Below are 15,986 nucleotides of genomic sequence, written 5' to 3'. Positions count from 1 at the left end.
GCAGTCATCTTAAAATGGGCTTAACAGAGGGTGCAGTAGGGATAGAAAAAAACTAAGCTATAAAGCCTTCATTAGCGCTGTTAATTGGCATTAAAAGAAAAATATTATGGGAATCTACCTGGTGGAATAAGTAAATTTTTAAGACAAATCCGTTAAGTCTTCATATACTCATATAGATACTATATGTAATTTCATCACGTTAAAAACTTGCCCTCCTAATGATGTATTTACAGGTTTATTATGTTACTAAAAAAAAAACAAACCCACATTTTCTAGTAATGTTGGGAGACTTCAAACATGTTAACAGGTCACCTCGCCTCCTTTTTTTCTGAATTTTTTTTTAAGGAAGGGAAATCTAGAACGTGAGGCAAGATCCAGCAGTGAGTGTCCCCTCGTCCCACACTCGACTGCAGAAGGAAAACAGGAGACCCTGGGTCTTCTGGCCCCAAGTTTTGTACCTCACCTCTGGGCAGCAGTCACTGCTGAGCCAAAGATGAGCAAAATGGGTTTGGAAGAAGAAAGTGCAAAACAAGGGCTTTGTTCATCAAAGCATGTGCTTAGCTAATTAGCTGAGGCCAGGTTTGCTGACACACACAGCCGCATCAGTAACATGGGTGGAAGGATGATTTCTGTGACTGTGCTCAGCACTAAGGGTCCTCTTCGTATTTCGTCTGGGGACCCGAAAGCTGCCTGTGTACAGGAACCCCCTCACTGCTCTGGGGCTCCACAGCCTCCAAGGGAACCATTGGTGTCATCTCTACACTGTTGCCATAGCAACAGAGGCTGGGGGTTTCATCGGGTGATGCTCAGCGTGCCGGTACCTGTCCTCCAGCTACATGGCTCTGCCGAAGCCTCCGAGAGCTTTGTCATTGACTTCACTGGGGTCAAGATTTCACTTCAAATGAAGATCCAGCCCAAAGGCACTAGATACAGTTTTTTAATGAAATCTTAGAGCATGAGAGCCCTCTCCGCAGCCTCAACTTTTAGTTTAAAGCTCTTAACTTCAGATAATTTACTTCTGCTGTCAGGAAGTATCATTCTTAACCCTGAGGTAAAGATCTTACTTCAATTTAGGTGCCTGATATAATCTGCCAGCTTTTTATCTTCAAATATCAAGTGTATTTTCACTGCATCTCTCGCACAGGCTACATACGTATGATACTATGCAGTAAGAAAAACAAAATGTGTGATTTTTTAATTATTCTTCTGCTCTTCTATTTTTTAATCCCCAGATGGTCCCTGGGACTGGTGATGTTTTCTTTAGTCTCTGTATTTCCTGCTTTAATTAGCTTACTTAACCAGTAAGCTTTAATTAGCTTACTTAACCAGCACACATTTGAGAGACACACACCTGATCAGATAATATCAGGTGCTAATGTTTAATTGCTTTCACAAAATTAGAAGCAGATAAATGGTTGAACCGTAAACTGAGCGATGTTATTAGAAGACAAGCTGATGAGTGTTGTGACATAACTTGAGAGATTCCCAGGCTCACATTAATTTCGCCTCAGCCAGGGCTGCTGTAACGACGGTGAGCGCAATGCAAGTGCTCTGACCAAGATCTGCCCCACACATTTACCGGATGAGGGGCTGGCACAGTTTCTGTCACTCCCTAAGAGCGGTGAAACGAGCCATTACCTTGATTTACCACCTCCCAAGATAAAAAAATACAGCAAATAGATCTTTTGGGGGGATTTTGAAAAAAGCTGTACCCCTCTCCATCCCTGCCCCTCCCCGGTGTGTGTCTGTGAGAAAGGACAGCTGGCCACCAAGGGCATCCGTCCCTTTGGGGGGTTTGTTGCGAAGCGTCACATCGTTCCTGCTGAGAGCAGTGGGGACACATGTTGGTATGGGCGGGCTGGCTGGAGGAAGGCTAAGGCTTCTCCCTTTTGTACCGAATTCAAAGATTTTTATTGCTCGGTGAAAGATCTGAGCTAGGCTGAGCGAAATTCTCAGAGTCTGCACCCTCCACGCGCGTCTCACCAGCTGGTGAGTGGGGATGCCCGGTTTCCCCGTGGCCGTGCTCATCGTACCCGGGTGTTAGGCTGGGAGGAGCCATGCCGTACTTACAGGATCCCTTTTCACAAGGCCGGGGTTAGGCACGACAGCAATGAGGTGGGCGATTGTAAACACCGAGTTCAGCACGTAAGAAAAAAACAAATTCTTATGCAGTGTTATCCTTTGACAGCTGAGGCTCCTGAAAAACATGTAGCAGAGGTCGTAAATTAGTGTTTTTCTTCTGATGTCACTTTAACAAGCTCTTCCTGGCAACAGTATCTCAAGAATGCCTTTTGGCAAGGCGCTATCGGAAAATAGATGCTTTGCATTGCAGCCATAACCTCTCACAAATTTTTGGGTTTGTTTTTACACCTGTTTATCACCACACGCTTTTTAGACCATGTTGTAAAGAGCCATCCGGCTCCATTCTCAGTCCCTGATGCCTTTCTTCATTTCATGGTAATTGAGATATTAAGTGGTGAAACAGAACCCTGAGAATTATTAGACGTGTATGATACAAGTAATGAACATCAGGAATATTGCTTTATAAGTAACTGTTCTCTGGAGACTCAATTTCTCAAATATTCAGATGAAAATTATTTGCTACTTTAGGAATTAATGGCGAGACAGGATGGGAACTCTGGGCAGGAATCCCCTTAAATTCCAGGGAGATTTGGGTTGGTATCCTGCGTGTTTCTCACTCCAGCTGAGCTCCCCAGCCAGACGTTGTTTTCCTGCTCAGAAGGAGCGAGGCTTTTCTGAACAGATGACTTGGAGGAGGGTAGGATTCCTGCTGCTGTGGGTAGACAGAGTTTCACACGAGAAGTTCGCAGAATTCTTGTGCAACCAAATCATGACTGCGGTTTCAGACCTGAACCACCTTTCCAATTCCTGCCCGAATCCTCCTGCCACCACCTCGGCTGCTCCTGACGCAGAGAGTGACACCCCAGCACAGCCTGGGCTGGCAGGAGGCGACTGCAGAAAGGCAATGATGTTGTTAGATAATGCTGTGATGTCTGTGCTCAGTGGTCACTGAGAGCAAGCAGGCAAAAAAAAACCAGGTAGGAGAACCCAGCTAACAGAAAGTCTCGCTCTCACGGAGGTAAACCTCCTCCTCGGCACCAGGGGTCTTTTGCAGCCTGGAAGGGAGCACAGGCTGTGGCTTCCTGATGCTCTGCGTGTGGACGTTAATGCAGAAGGCACTTTCTTTAAACACAGAGAGTGAATCTAACCAACTCAACTCTTTTCTGCTTATTTTGCTTGTTTGTTTATTTAGTAATTTTCCTTTTTTAGGTCTTTGGCCACCTGCCACTTATTCTTAGTTCTCCTTAAACCTGTTTTCTGAGTCATTGGAAGGAATTCTTCCTTTGGCTTGAGGTCATCTTTCTGGTCACGGTCATCATCATCCTGAAATCCTCATCACCTTTATTGACCTCTTTGTTTACCAAGACACGTTCTTTGGTTCAGAATGTCCATGCGATGGAGGTCCTGGGGGCTAGGAATGAGAGTATCTCTTTACACTTGCCCTGATGTTATATGCTTCCTTTAGCATCAGCCATTGGCAATTGTTGAGCACCAGACATTGGGCTAGGTGCACTTTCAGTTTATCTGCTGTAGGACAGCACAATGGGCAAACAGACCACTCTTTGGAGCTATTTTTCCTACACTGTGTTCTTGTGCTTACTCCATCTGTGTTTGCTCCCATCACAAATCCAGAAGAAGAAGGAAGGGGGAATGTTTGGAATGATGGTGTCTTCCCAAGTCACTGTTACGCTGATGGAGCCCTGCTCTCCTGGAGATGGCTGAGCACCTGCCTGCCCGTGGGAAGAGTGAGTTAATGCCTTGTTTTGCTTTGTTTGCATGCGCGGTGTTTGCTTTACCTGTTAAACTGTCTTTATCTCAACCCAAGAGTTTTCTCCCTTTTACCCTTCCAATTCTCTCCCCTGTTTAGTTGCTGGCTGGGGTTAAACCATGACAGACACTGTTTTATGAACGCTCTGTCTCCTGCTGTGAGCCTGTATTGCTTAGTGATGCTCACCACTACTGATCCAGGATTCCTTGCTGAAAGTACTGCAACATCTGTGATGCCAGATCATTATGAATCTCGATACCCAAAACTGAAAGAAAAATAAATCTCTGCCAGCAAAGACGTATATGTGGGAAACAGAAACCTCTGCAGTCTGTTTTTTGCTGCCTCTACAGTCAAAGGCTATGATATGGCCCTGAAACCACTTCTTGCTATCTGACTGATTGACAGCTTGCCTCCTGTTGAAGGTCAAATAATCTATCGCTGTCATAGGCAGATGATAGAAAACAACCGTGAACAAGTACCGTGAACCCTGCTCCCATACAGCTTTATTCTCTCTGTCTAAAGATCATAGCTTGGCTTCCTCTCTGTCCTCCCATTTTGCAGCACTTCATTTTAATTTCTTTCTCTACTTCTTCCTGTAACCTTTGTGTCACTGATTAGTCATGGAAGAGGAAGAGCTGGTGGAGGACAGAGCGGAGGATGTGTGTTACTACCTGGAAGGCTGCTGCAAAGGTGAGTCTCTCGGCGCGGTCTGGGACGGGTCAGGATGGCGGTTGCCCATGACTCAGAGCTGAGATGAGTCAGACAGCCAGATCCTGCCTCGCTCGCAGCAAACAATCACCTTCTTGGTCCATTTTGGGTAGTCAATTTAAGTAGATCCCGTCTTTACTGACCCAAAGAACTCTGAAGTCTCAGTATAGGATTCCAAATCAGATTAAACTGTGCTCTTCCCAGTTTCCTCAAAGCACTACTGTGGCTGTGGTTTTGTGCTCTTTATCTTCACATAGATGGGAAGGGAGTTCATCAGTCCATTGGGCGGAGTTTCTAGCTGTCTCTGTATCTGACTATGGCATGTTATCACAGTCATCAAACTGCCTCTCTGGAAATCAGCAGAATTCACAACCTGTATTTTGGATCCTCTTATTTTGAGCTTGTAATCTTACAGGTTCCTATAGTCTATGCCAAGTCCAACCATTGCATTTTCCTGTGTTTCCTAGACTCGCTCTTGGTGGTGGTGATGTTGGGGGCTTGTCCTTTTACTACCCCTCCTGTCTGGCAGCTGAGGCACAGACACCTAACTCTATAGCCCTAAGATTTATGCCACTTCTCCTGGCCTCTCAATTTACTTAGCATACCCTTTTCCAGCCTGTAGGGACACCCTCATCCATGGTGTACCTTTCCAGGGACCGGCAGCAGATGAAGGAACCAGGGAGCAGCTTTGCATAATGTTACTAAAAAAAAATACTATTAGAAGGCACACAACCTGAACGTATTCATAGATATGTAGTACATACAGGTCAACATTGGGACCAGAAATAGGCTAAGGTGCCTCATGGAAGATTTAGATTAAATAACACATGGACTCTGAGGCTAGAACTGATTTAAGCACCAGCACAAGGAATCTGAGGTTTTGTGGAGCACCTTCCACTGCAGGTGTTTAGAGCAAGCAACCGTCCCTCGTGCACTAGAGGTGGGGGTTCAGCAAAAGGTTCCATTTATCCCCAAATTTATGCAATTACTATGCATGTGTAAGCTGGAGTTTTGTGTTTGCTATGTACTGATTGAGTCTACAAATCTTCATATATGTATTTGCGGCCAAAAGACCACATCTCAGAAATTCAGATAATGAAGTTATCCGGTTCAGATAATCAGCTGATAATCCAGCAGGTAAAGTTTGTCGCATTGTATTGAAGTTTATGCTGCAAAACATTAAATCTACCCATTTAAAGACACTAACAAATGCCAGTTAGTTTAGACACATAAAAACTCTGTACTAAAAGAGTCATAGTAAATGTTTAAAACTAAATGGTCATGATAGAAAATGCACTGGGTGCACTTCATTGCGATTCCCTGACCTTAGAGGTGACAAAAAGGCATAGCTGAATGTTTACAGAAATACCCTTCGTTTTAAGTTAAGGCTGCAAGATAAAGGAATAGAAAATATGAAAAATTTTCCCCTTTTTAGACTTGGAAATTTCAGTGTGAAAAAGTGATTTGGGAAATAAAGGTTCTACGGAGAATGAATCCTGGTCGTTTTGAAAATAAGGGACTCATGGCTTGGCATGAGTGGGAAGGTACTAATTTAAAAGCCGCTCATAATTCACAGTTACTATTTTGGTCACTAAGATATGAAAAAAATGCATTTAATATATTTGTTAAATTTGAATTGGGCTTATTTTTGGCTTTCATTTTTCTAGAAACATCAACTAAATAAAAACAAATGATAAATTCTGACCTGTATATAAAAGTCATGCTCTTTATCTGTCTATCAGAAACATAATTAATCCCTAAAAGTATTCTACACTTCTGGATTGAAAATATGTCTTTGAGCTGATGAAATAGATTGATGAATAAACAAAAGAATATAATTTATCTTTCTATGAGGATGATGATAAAGAAGCAAAGAATTGTGGTTTGGATGCTTGTCAAGGGTTCGAATCTGTTGACATTCACGTAGAAAGAAGCTTAAAAATACTCTCACACAGGGCTATTTGTGTTCTAGCATAATTTTAGCTTGAAATAATTTCCTGCAGGCTAAATTACAATCTTGAAAAAGTTTAATCTTGCAATGACAACAGTGACAGACTTTTAATTACCACAGGTTGCCATTATCGTGCAACTATTCTTTCTTAAACTCTAAAGAAGCTTGTGAAGAAAAAAAGATTTTCTGTGTTCCATTTTCTTTGTATTATTGATTGCTCAAAGAATTATACATTCTTTGGAGAGTTTGAGGGTTTTCTGTATTCTTGAATGAGGTAAGTTTTTTTGGCAATTAAAGTCAATTGTGTTGCAATTGTGTGCGTTACCTGTTCAGAAGCATTTGTAATTGTTTCTCATACTGCTCTCACTTTGTTCCCCAGCGTGCAGTGTGGGGATTGCGCATTTGTATCCTTGGAAACCTTTATGCAGGTAAAGTTGGAAAACTTTACCTGTCCTTTTAGATCACTTTGCACTTATCTCCAGATACACTTTGCTGATGGTGAGCATTTCCCTCTCTGGTCATAAACCGATGCCCTGGATACCTGTCTAGGAGTAAAAGGCGCTCAGGAGAGCTGTTTCTCACTGCCATGTCCCCTTCCAAGCTTTTCTTTGGTAACCACTTGAGATCCCTCAGGGAAAGAAGAGAGAATGTCTGTAAGAAACACTTACTTGAAATAGAAGAAAATTGCCAAGGAAATCAACAGGGATGTTATAGACAAAGCATGGCCAACGATCGCCATGTAATAAAGTATGAACGCCATCTGCAATTTAACAAAAAGAAAAGGCAAACGTGAACAATTTGCAGACACTATTTTTTTCTCATTGAGGAAGAATCCACAAAATAAACCTCCCATTTTCTATTTCTTTTCTTTCAAAGGTTCCTTTTCATTACACTTTAAATATTGGCAATCTATTAAATAGCATGACTCATGGTCCAAAGATGAGATAAGTGTTTCTTACACGAGTTGAGCTGTTTCTGCTGCACTGAAGGAACTGGCAAGATCCCTGCTCACACTGTGCATCACTAACTGTCCCTAGCCCTAGGAGAGCACAGCAGATGTAATACATTTGGATTTTCAAAAAGCCTATGACAAATTTCCACATAAAAAAACCCCGAACTTAAAGAAACTAGGTTGCCGTAGGATTAGTAGAAAGCTTTTATGGTTTGAAAGCAGCTTAAACAACAGGGAGCAAAAGCTTATGGTCACTTGTGGGGATGAGTCAGTGGTTAGGTGCCCTCGGGACTGGGATTGGGGCTTGCTTTTGTTCAACATATTCATCAGCGACCTGATGCAGAGAAATCTCTAAGTTTCCAGGTGATACTTAGGTCTTTCAGATAATAGTGAGGGATTCCAGAAGGACCTCCCATAACTGAGGGGAGAAGAAGACGCCATATGAGCTTTAAAAGAGAAGAAAGTGGGGTGCCACACTGAGGGACAAATGATCTAAACCCTGCCTACACAATGCTGAGCTCGGAACTGGAAATGGAACTGGAGTCCTCCTGGTCAGTTCTCTGAATCGTTGGCTTACTGTGGAATGACAGCCAAAAAGCCAACACAACATTGGGTATCATCAGGAAAGGCACTGAGGGAAAGGCATTAAGCTCTTGGGCTCCAGGATGCTGCAGTATTTAAATGCCATCCTTTGGTCTCAGCCAAGCTCTAAAGCATCCCCCAGCTGCCAGCAGAGAGCAGGAGGCTAAACGGTGTGCTAGGCTCCACCACTGCCTTCTGTTCCAAAAGCCCTAATGTAGTACCAGCCTCTCCTGAAAAAGCAGACTAGAGAGGAGGTCTTAGTTCCTCTACTTCATTCATTTCTCTTTTGTTGTCCATGAGCAGTTTTCCTTTTTTTCAACGATTAGATGAATTGCTTTCTGTAGCCCTAAGTTTTGCCACTCACATTTTTGTGGTGTTTCTGAGTAATTTTAGACTTTCGTTTGAAAGCAAATATGAATACAATTCAGAAAACAAAGCCATTCCTCTAAGGATAGGTGCACATCTTATTTAGTTTGTTCTTCAGTCATTTGACGACTTTGGAATCAGGTCCTGCTTTCGTTAACCTAAGTGGTGGTGGCCTGATTCAGATTTAAACCAAAGCCACACTGACATCATCCTGAACATGCAGAACAGTCATGACCTGAACGTAAATATCATTCCCCAAGTTATGGAAGTTTATGCATATTAACTGCAGATACCCTAGGTTCCCTACTTTTCCTTCACAAAGTGTGACCACATCATTGCCAGTGAGGACAAACACCTGACAACTTTTTCTGAGGGCACCAGCAGCCCCAGAGAGAGAAGCCCAGAGTGCAGAGAAGATCATAGGATCCTAGAACTGTCTAGGATGAGGCACTTTCTGAACACAGAGCAGTGGGAGAGGTTTTAACCTGTGTGCCCCTGACATTTCTTCTGCTTCATCAGTCATTGCAATGTTTTTTCGTGATATTAGATTGATAAAATTTTTAAGCCTGAATACAGACGAACTGTTCAAAAATACGTTGTTTTGCTGCCTGTCCCATACACAACCCTCACCTGAACCAGCGAGGTGTAGGAAGGGCTTCCAGAGAGCTACACACAAGTCTGAGTCCACCCCAGAGGACCTGGGGTTATTCACACCCTCTACCTTTCAGCGTACAACTGCTAAATCGGTTCAACTGTGTATCTGAGACTCAGCAACAGCATTTTTGATTACTTCATGTAAAATTACTATGGTAACTGCTCGAAAAAAGCTTTCCAAATGTAAAAGTGAAGACAGATCAGAATGGACTGAACTGTCAGCTAAAGAAGCGTAAGGTCTGTCACTGCATTTTTAAGAACTGGCTGCAATACGGGTTTTTTTTAAGTGATCTGACTCAGAAGTGCAGCACATTGGTGCTTCCATTTCCCTTCAAACAAACAACGCACTATCTTATTAATTTCTGCACTCTTTGAAATGGCAATCTGTCATGTCCCTTCGGACATACAGGACTTGCAACATGCTGACTCATCACATTCTTAGCTTATGCAGATTTTTTTCACCCTGGGCTTACAAAATTTCTAACTTCTAAAACATTTAAATGTTTTGGTGTGGTTTTTTTTTTTTTTTGTGTGTCCCCTAGAATTCTTCAATTGAGGAACGAGAATTCTCTACTAGGAACACCTCCTACTCAGTTAATTATATTATCCATAGGTACACGGAAAGAGCCTACAAATGAAGCATACTCCTAGTTTTGAGGACTCGGATTAAAGGTCATAATCTAACTTGGCATTTCTGTAAAGACAGATTGTTCTTGCATTTTCGAGTATTTTTGGTTTCAGAAGAATCTCGATGTACGTATAATTTTCCTTTGTGTTCTATCTGCACTTTGCTTGAATGATGTTCAAAACTCTTCTTCTGGAAGGCACGGGTAATAGGTAACAGAACTACATTTTTTGCCTCCCTACATGGGCCAACATCTGGAAAAATTATATTTTTATGGTGCTTCCATTTAATGCCTCTGTGAGCTCAGACTGCTACTATTATTCTCTTTGTCACATAGGTGAGCCCTATTTTATCATGACGGTTCCTCACACTGCAAAAACTTTTAGAATTCACCTCCTGCCTAGTCCTGTAGACTTTTCCAAGGCCCTTTGGGCTGGATCATTATTAAATATAGCCACATACTGGTTTTTGGCTGCATAAAAAGAGATCCTCCAACACAAACCCCAAATCAAATCACTTTTTGACTCTTTTCCTTCCACAATTCCAAACAGTCACAAATTATTCTGTCACAAATCTGTAATCAGATTTTCCTGGAGCTCCACTCACATTGGAGAAATATTTATTTTCATGAGCTTCCCTAACTTAATTTTTTTAAGCTTCTCTCAGATTTCCCTCTCCTTGTTTCTTTTGGTGCTTTTTTATTTACCTTTCCTCTTTCAGCTTAGCAACTTGATTTTGGAAATATTGATGCAAATTCATTATTTTAAATAGTCTCGATGACTTCAGTCAAACTGCTAAAGTTAAATGTGTTCAGGCTCGGAGGATTTTCTTGATTAATGGTACCTTCTCAAATACTTCTTTTCAAAGTGAGTAAGTACAGGGTGGTATTGTTTGCTTATGAAAAATAATATTAACTTAATATTTCTAGCCCTACAGAGAAGACATCAACAGCTTGGAAGATACTTGTTACAGAATGCAAAATTGAAATTCTAAAGGATCATTTAGTAACTGTTGGACAATCAGGGAAAATAATAGGAATTAAAAAATGCATTTGTAAAATAGTGCAAAACTTGTTGCATGAATTGCTGCTAAATCATCCACCCCGTAGCAAACCTGTATTTAGGTTGCAGCACTCATCATGTAACTTTCATGAGCTAAAATCACGAGTACAATGCACTTAAATTCTTGTGAAATAAATAAAGCTAAAAGATGAGGACTATTCTGACCTCTCTCATATGTGTCTTACTGCTAGCCCAGCCCAAAGCCATTCCCAAACAATCCCTGCCTTTTCACCCATAGCGTACCTTCAACTTCTCCGAGGTGAAAGAATTGCACAGGGTGTAGTTGGACCAAGTTCGGTTGCTCTCAGGATGCCGGAACCAGTTTCCAGTTTCATCACAGTATTTTGAAGCCCTCTCTGGTGATAAATTGCAATAATAGTTATTTTAGCATATGCATATTACACATTATAAAATCCATAAGAAAGAATGTTTATGTTTGGAAATAAAATGCCTGTGTAAAGGATTTTCAACTTGTGCAATTAATATACATTTGTCTGGTTTGGGATAGTTTCTCAGAGATTTATCTGATGGTGTACGTGTTATTCACCTGTCTCCTCTCGTCTTGGATCAATGCAGTAAAGTACATATACACAGTAAAGTATATATACACAGTAAAGTATATATACACAGCCTTCATTCAGATGCAAGCAGTAATGTGATAATAATCCATTTACAGAGGCTTTTGGAAGATGTTGGTGGAAGAGAAAGCAATGTCAGAACCTGAAGGCAATGTGCAGAGTTTCAGACCAGCGCTTTTGGCCTCTCCTTAAGCATTAGCCACGTGGGAACCACTGGAAAGTGTGCCCCAGTAACAAAGGATGGGTAAGATCAGAAACTTAACTTATTTGATGTTTTCCTAGATAGTGACACAGCTGTTTATTTATGAAAACCACAGTTTTTCAAGTCTGACTTAAAATAGTCTAAAAAGCGTACCTTGACTTCCCTTTGCCTATTCTAGCTTTACAATTTTATTGGCTTTATACATAGATTATCAGCATTTCCAGTCGATACACACTTACAGAGCCAATTACTATCTGAACATACACATTTTTCATTTTTTGTGGTCAACGTTTGCATTTGTTTTTATTAATCAGCTCTGATGATTAATGATTCTATTAATTTGGAAGACTCGTATGCCCTCTATACACCCTAAAAAAAGCAGTTGATCATATTGACCAGGTAAGGACTGTAGGGGCTGGGCTGTCTTTCTCTGACGAGAAATACACTTCATATAGTGCCGCTGCAAAAAAAAAGAAGACAAAAAAAGACAATCCTCCAGAACACAGCAAATTTTCAAAATTACAGTGAGTCTCAAATCATTGTTTTGGGGGACTTGTTGAAAATCAATACGTGCATCACCAGCAGCAAAAGGAACAGTACGTGTTATCTGCGCCTTCCATCGCTGCAGTCGGGGATAATCTCGGGCTGCCTGTGGAGCAATGTTCCCCGTGAACTTGCTGCCAGATGTTATCTAAAGCTGGAAAAAGTTTTCAGTCGTAGATAAAAGATTAATGGTTGTGCTACCAGGGAACAGAGTGTACAAACACCGTACCTGCTATCCCGCGCGCTCGGCAAAGCACACGCATTTTGTTAATGTGCTCTAGAGCATAATGCCATAATGCTAATCCCATCTATCATCTCTGTCCCGCAGCGCCAAGGAGGGCACTCTGCCGAAGCTCAGTGTGGCCTCTCCATGTCAGAGACAAACCTGTTGCCTCACAGTTGTCCTTGAAGCCAGACAAACACAACTGATCCCGGTCTGGAAGCAGCCAGGGCCCACGGATTTCTCGCTGTGATGTTGTCAGAACGTGGGGCTGGGGGAAGAGCCCCCCTTCTGCCCATCCCAGTGACCCAAACAGGTCAAACACTCCTACTAGTTCTGTGCTTTTACATGGAAATAAAGCTGTGAGTCTGTAACCCAACCACGGCTCTACTGCAAGTCACTCTACAGCTGCCCAGTGGGAGGTGTGGGATGAACCTGGGAACCTTCTCCCTAGGAGAATCTAGCATACTCTGAAAACATACACACTGTGTAAGGAGGGGCGGCAAGGCAGCACCAGCACGGCAAAATGGAAGCTTAGGCTTTAAGATTATTCAAAAACCACGTAAACTCTAATTTTTCAGGCTCTGTCTGCACCCCGTCACTTGGGTAGGGAACCACTTGGGCATCACGTTATTCAAAGTGGAGGAACTTTGGGTGGGATTTGCCTCGTGCGACGTGAGCGACCTCAGCGTCACGCGTTTCACAGGCAGCTGTGCAGGGTCTCTGAAGTTCCCTGTCTGAGCAAAACGGACGAGAGAAATCTCATCCAAAACGGCAGCTTCAGGGGAGCAGCGAAGCGTCTAAAGAGCTTGACCAGTAGTTTTGCATGTGGTATTGTTTGTGCTACCAACAGCACTTTTATGAGGCGTATTTTCATAAAAACCCTCAGTCATTTATATATAATAAGACTCTTAACCCACTAACTCTGGAGAAAACACGATAGCTCTATCAATCAGTTTTTTTACAATTAGACCAACTCTAGAGCTAGCAGATGTTAAAAGAGTCAACACTATTTTCTTATTTATTGTTGAGTTATAAGCTGGAAGTAGAGAGAAGTTTTCCTCTGTTGCAGTGCACGCTCAGCACATACCAGACATTGGATTCTTTGCCATAGTTTGGACAGACCTGTGTAGTGCTTAGTTTTGCAGATGAGGGAAAAGCTGATGTAGCACATCTGATTTACTTACATCTGCAGTAAAATAGTCTAGAATTTTTTTTTCAAAACTGAAAAAATAATCTGACATAGTACAATGGAGATTCTAGAAAACTTCAATTCCAGTGTCCTAATAGGTGAAGAATTATCACTATCATCAGAATGCCTCAGTCAGCAGAACTGGAATCTGTATAATAGAGTCATAGTACGCGCTGTGGGGATAAGAATTCATTCTTAAAATACAGCTGTGACGCTTGCTGAGCAGCAGGACAGGAATACACAGACGGGCAGGGGGAAAAGAAGCAGCTGGACAAAGAGTTCAGGTTTGGGTTATTTATCACTCTTTAAATGATATCACTTAAAAGCAGGAAAACAGGGCCAGCAGAAATCCAGATCTGGCTTTTTAGGCAGAGCCAGGAAATCTGCCTTTTGTGGCAGGGAGAGAAGGGCTCTCCCGGGCCCAGCCCTCCCCGGGGGGGCTCCAGCGGGTGCCTGGGGGTCCTGCCCACCCAGGACGCTGCTCCTGCCGAGGCTCCGTGCCGGTGGGAAGGAGCGTATCACGGAGAGGGTAGACGGGAGAGGAGACCTCGTCTGGGAAGGCGCTTGAATGAGGGGGTGTCCGAGGAAGCGGCCCCCCTGCCTGCCCGAGCCAGGGAGGGGAAGGAGCTGCTGCCACCACCCAGAAGGTGTCTCTCCCTCTCTGGTTTGGGGCAGGCTGTGGTTTCTCGTCCCTCTCTGGTTTGGGGCAGGCTGTGGTTTCTCATCCGCAGGGACTGCTCTTGCCAGCCCGGCCACCGACTGGGCTGAGCGCTGTGTGCGCTTTGGTCAGCGGTGGGAAGGCTGTGCCAGCGCTCCCCAAATCCAGTCCCTTCACAGCTGGTCAATCCAAAAGGGTCTGCAAGAGCTACCCAACCTGTTCCCCCTTCTCCTGCACAGAGCATTTGTCCTTATTTCTCTAAAGGTATTCTGTAAGAAAGACAAAGCAATTCAGACAAGAGGAGAGCGGAGATGCCGCAGTGCCGCTGCCCCTCCACTGCCCCCATCCACGCTCCAGGGCCAGGGGACATCCCTCCCTCCAGCCGCTGCCAGGGCAGGGAGGCAAGGCTGGGCTTCCCTGTCCCTCAGCCGTGAGAGCTAACGACATAACAATCACCCCCTGAGGTAATTGCTCATGGGTACATATGGATCTGCTTCCAAATTGCAAATCGCACTTGTAGAAATTCTGCTCTTGGAGTCACGTGAAGTGGCCGGAGCTGCCCGGCAGAAAAGGACCTGGGGGTGTTGGTGGACTGTCGGCTGAACACGAGCCAGCAGTGTGCCCAGGTGGCCAAGAAGGCCAACGGCATCCTGGCCTGTGTCAGGAACAGTGTGGTGAGTAGGACTCGGGAGGTGACCGTCCCCCTGTACTGGGCACTGGTGAGGCCCCACCTCGAGGGCTGTGTCCAGTTTTGGGCCCCTTACCTCAAAAAATACATTAAGGTGCTGGAGCAGGTCCAGAGAAGGGCAAAGGAGCTGGTGAGGGGTCTGGAGACCATGTCTTGTGAGGAACTGCTGAGGGAGCTGGGGGTGTTCAGCCTGGAGAAAAGGAGGCTGAGGGGAGACCTTCTCGCTCTCTACAACTCCCTGAAAGGAGGGTGTAGCCAGGGGGGGTCGGTCTCTTCTCCCAAGGAACAGGCGATGGGACAAGAGGAAATGACCTCAGGTTGCACCAGGGGAGGTTCAGATTGAAGATTAGGAAAAATTTTTACATGGAAAGGGTTATTAAGCCTTGGAATGGGCTGCCCAGGGAAGTGGCTGAGGCACCATCCCTGGAGAGATTTAAAAGATGAGTTGACACAGAACTTAGAGACATGGTTTAGTGATGGTTTTTATCAGAGTTGGGTTGATGGTTGAACTAGATGATCTTAAAGGTCACTTCCAACCCAGACAATTCTATGATTCTATGAAGAGTTATGAGTAACTGGTTTACAAATCAGAACCAAAGGCAGAAACCCTACAAAGTGGAGAACTGAGCGGAGCTTTGCTAAACGCAGCCCTGGCACGCAGCGTTGGGCCGGGCCGGCTCCCTGCTAGGGTGGCTACTGCTCTGAACCACTGCTCTGTGCCACAGAGGAGGGCAGCAACAGTGGAACAAGAGGTACGGCCGCCCCAGCACAACTTGCATGTCCAGCTCCATCACTGTATGTGACCGCACCACGTTAATCCTGACCAGCACCCCGTGCCGGGGGAGGAAGGCGAGCAATACAAGACTCCTCTCCCACCAACCCAGCAGCCAGCGGATGGCCCCAGGCGAGGCCCTGCTCCTCCTGCCGGCCCCAGTAAATCCGCCTTGCTAGCAGCCCATTACCTCCATGTGGTATTTCCCCCCCTTTTTTTTTTTTTTTTTTTATTAGCAGGAATATTACCGGCATGAATTACATACTACATTCCTATCAAATTCAATTCCTAGCAATTTCAGTGTGACCCGGGATGTTTTCAAAGGGATTACACCAAAGATTAACCTGGATAAAATAGGAATATAAAACACAGTTTCAAGAGAAA

At 43.9% G+C, this 15,986-nt stretch overlaps 1 protein-coding gene across 1 annotated transcript in view; it reads right to left on the bottom strand.

Moving 5' to 3' along the window:
• CALCR (calcitonin receptor) overlaps positions 1 to 15,986 on the bottom strand; it is a 58,836-nt gene that overhangs the window by 30,115 nt on the left and 12,735 nt on the right. The window contains exons 4-6 of the mRNA XM_074150739.1: positions 10,993 to 11,105; positions 7,178 to 7,269; positions 2,071 to 2,197 (exon numbers count right to left, since the gene is read on the bottom strand). Of these exons, the coding sequence (XP_074006840.1) occupies positions 2,071 to 2,197; positions 7,178 to 7,269; positions 10,993 to 11,105 (332 nt within the window). The remainder of the gene's footprint in view (positions 1 to 2,070; positions 2,198 to 7,177; positions 7,270 to 10,992; positions 11,106 to 15,986) is intronic.

The sequence above is a fragment of the Numenius arquata genome, chromosome 7, assembly GCF_964106895.1.
Source record: "Numenius arquata chromosome 7, bNumArq3.hap1.1, whole genome shotgun sequence".
Classification (NCBI taxonomy): Eukaryota; Metazoa; Chordata; class Aves; order Charadriiformes; family Scolopacidae; genus Numenius; species Numenius arquata.
The sequence above is the reverse complement of the archived record's forward strand: the minus strand, read 5'-3'. Positions and strand labels throughout refer to the sequence as shown.